At 37.7% G+C, this 2,766-nt stretch overlaps 1 protein-coding gene across 1 annotated transcript in view; it reads left to right on the top strand.

Annotated features, from left to right (window-relative positions):
• Nucleotides 1-2,766, top strand: part of AP2B1 (adaptor related protein complex 2 subunit beta 1) — a 179,822-nt gene that overhangs the window by 51,598 nt on the left and 125,458 nt on the right. The window contains exon 6 of the mRNA XM_006154420.3: nucleotides 1,108-1,298. Coding sequence (XP_006154482.1) covers nucleotides 1,108-1,298 — 191 coding nt within the window. The remainder of the gene's footprint in view (nucleotides 1-1,107; nucleotides 1,299-2,766) is intronic.

The raw sequence follows: 2,766 nt of genomic DNA, 5'->3' as shown, positions 1-2,766 counted from the left end.
CATTTTGGTTAATTACTGGAAGATGGTGGTTCTGGCCAAAAGGCACATTTGTTGTTTTTGAGGTTGCTCAGCCTGAGACTCCACCCACACACAGTTGGCCATGTGGAATCTAGCCACTTTAATAAACACCATGTCACTGGCTTAACCATGAATAAACTTTAAAAAAATTATTACTGTCATTTTTTAGTTTTGCTATAGGTGCACATGTTCCCCAGAGACAGGGGGAGAGAGAGAGAAGCTAGAAATCACTCCCTAAGGGTGACAGCTATGCTGCAGTCTCCCCTCCTCCATTCTCCTCTCAGGTTTCTGGGCATGCATGCACACACCCCACATGATTCTCAAGCTGTTAGGTCCAGGACCCAAGCTGCACAGTCTGCCATGTGGGATCTATTACCTTAACCTCTATGCTACTTGCTGGCCCTTAAAAAATTATTTGGTCTAGATTTTTCTCTGTTACCTAAAGTACATATTTCATATTTAGAGCATTATTTTAATAGCTATTCATGTGTTCTGATTTCATTGATGTTTTGAATGTTATTAAATTGGTTAATGTATGTTTTAATAGTAAATCATTTTGTTACTTTCCTAATATATGAATTGTTTTAATTCTGGGTTGCCTGACCACTAGGAAATGATGTATTATGCTGTAATTGGTGGTTTAATATATGTTTTGAAAGCAATTTCTTTTTTTTTTTTTTTTTTTTGAGGGGTTTTTTTTATAGGGCTGTGCGCTTTTGAGAGGTTTTTACTATAGGGCATGTGCGCTCTCCAGAAAGACAGAGACAGAGAGACTGAAAGCGAGAAATCACCCCCCACGGCCACGCCGCAATCCCTTCTCCTCCATTGTTCTCTTGGGATCTTGGGCACGCACACACATGTGGCCGGCATGAGTTTAAGCCACTGGGTCCGGGACTCAAACTGCAGTAAACTACATGGGAGTCCAGCAACATAGCCATTACACCAACTGCTGGTCCCTTGAAAGCAATTTCTGTCAGACTATGTAAAATGTTCAGGGAGATAAGTTGAGATCTGTGAAGTAATCCAGAGAAGGTTTGTCTATAGTTACACTATTTTTGATGAATCAAGATCATATTTGCATCTTTCCAGGTGGTGGCTAATGCTGTGGCAGCGTTGTCTGAAATCAGTGAGTCTCACCCAAACAGCAACTTACTTGATCTGAATCCTCAGAATATTAATAAGCTGCTGACAGCTCTAAATGAATGCACCGAATGGGGCCAGATTTTCATCCTGGACTGCCTATCTAACTACAACCCTAAAGATGATCGGGAGGCTCAGAGGTCAGTCTCTTTTCCAGTACAATATCTTCGAGTCTTGCCTGATTCATAAATTCTAGAGTTTTCTGTTAGAATGAGTCTCTTATGTTGAGCAAGGTCACTAGCTTGTGGGATAGGTACAGCTATCTTCAAAGTATTTTCTCACTGGATTTAGGAACATTTTAGATGGTAGATAAACCTTGCAAAAAAAAAAAAAATAGATCTTCCTAAGAAGTGTATGTGTCTTATCTCTTATTTGTCAATACAGTTACCTCTTCTAAAATCTTCCTCATCATTATCTCATGTCTCCCGTGCAGCTCTTTCTAACCATTTGGTAAAAGCGGTTATTGAATATCTCTCTGTAGTGACACATTTTTCATTTTATTAAATACATAGTAAGTAGCTTCATACTATTTATTGAGCTGAATTTTATCTTTAACAGTGCTAGAGGAAGTATGTTAGAGTCAGCAAAGTTTATGCTGCTTCCCATTAAATATAGATATCATGTCAATCCAAATTTGGAGATTTTGGAAGGTGTGCCTAGATAGTTCTACTCAGCCCTTTACCCTGGCAGATTTTCTTTGGTTAGTAGAAATTGGCTACTAAATTTCATCTACACATACACATATTTTAGTTTATAAAGTTGGAGTTACCACCAGTTTTTATTGAACATTTTTTGTATATAGGCACTGTACTAGGCAAAGTACTTTTGAGGAAATGTTGGCTCTTCATTAAAGTTGACATATTTTAATTATGGTAGATAAGAATCTTCCTTGCCTGGCTGAAGCTGCTTTCCAAGCTACTCTAATGTAAGTGCTCCTCTCTTGTCTGGGAAATTGTTCCCTCTAGACTTAATAAAACTCATCTTCAAAGTTTCTTTCCGTCATCAAAAGTACAAATAATATTCTGGAAAGAACTTTACCTCAAATTTTATTTTCTGTTGGTCATTGATATCAGTCATTTATTCACTCAGCAGATCATTTATTAAGCCCATGCCATGCCAGATACTGTTGTAAGCTTTAGGATACAGCAGTGAAAGACAAAAGTCATAGCCCTCATAGAGCACTTACTCTGAGAAATAGGGGTAGGTAGGTATATATATATATTTTATATATATATATATAAAATGTGTATAACACAATATGTAACATGTCAGATGGTGATAAGTACTAACAAGAAAGATAAAGTAGAGAAGAAATCTAGTAAATGCTGAGCATTTCAGGTTGAAGGGTGTTGTTTTGTTTTGCTTTGTTGAGAGAGATTTTTGCTAGAGGGTTTGTGCACTCGCCAGAGAGAGAGAAGGCAAGAAATCATCCCCCAGGAAGGATGACCACACCATAATCCCTTCTGTAGTCTCCTGAGAGGAGATGCACATGCACCCAGTGTGAGGTTTTTGTTTTGTTTTGTTTTGTTTTGTTTTTGTTTTTTGTTTTTTGGATTTTTTTTTTTTTTTTTGAGAGAGAGGTTTTTTGTTATGGGCCGCCTGTGTCTT

The sequence above is a fragment of the Tupaia chinensis genome, unplaced genomic scaffold (genome assembly GCF_000334495.1).
Source record: "Tupaia chinensis unplaced genomic scaffold, TupChi_1.0 Scaffold000407_4, whole genome shotgun sequence".
Lineage (NCBI taxonomy): Eukaryota > Metazoa > Chordata > Mammalia > Scandentia > Tupaiidae > Tupaia > Tupaia belangeri.
The sequence above is the reverse complement of the archived record's forward strand: the minus strand, read 5'-3'. Positions and strand labels throughout refer to the sequence as shown.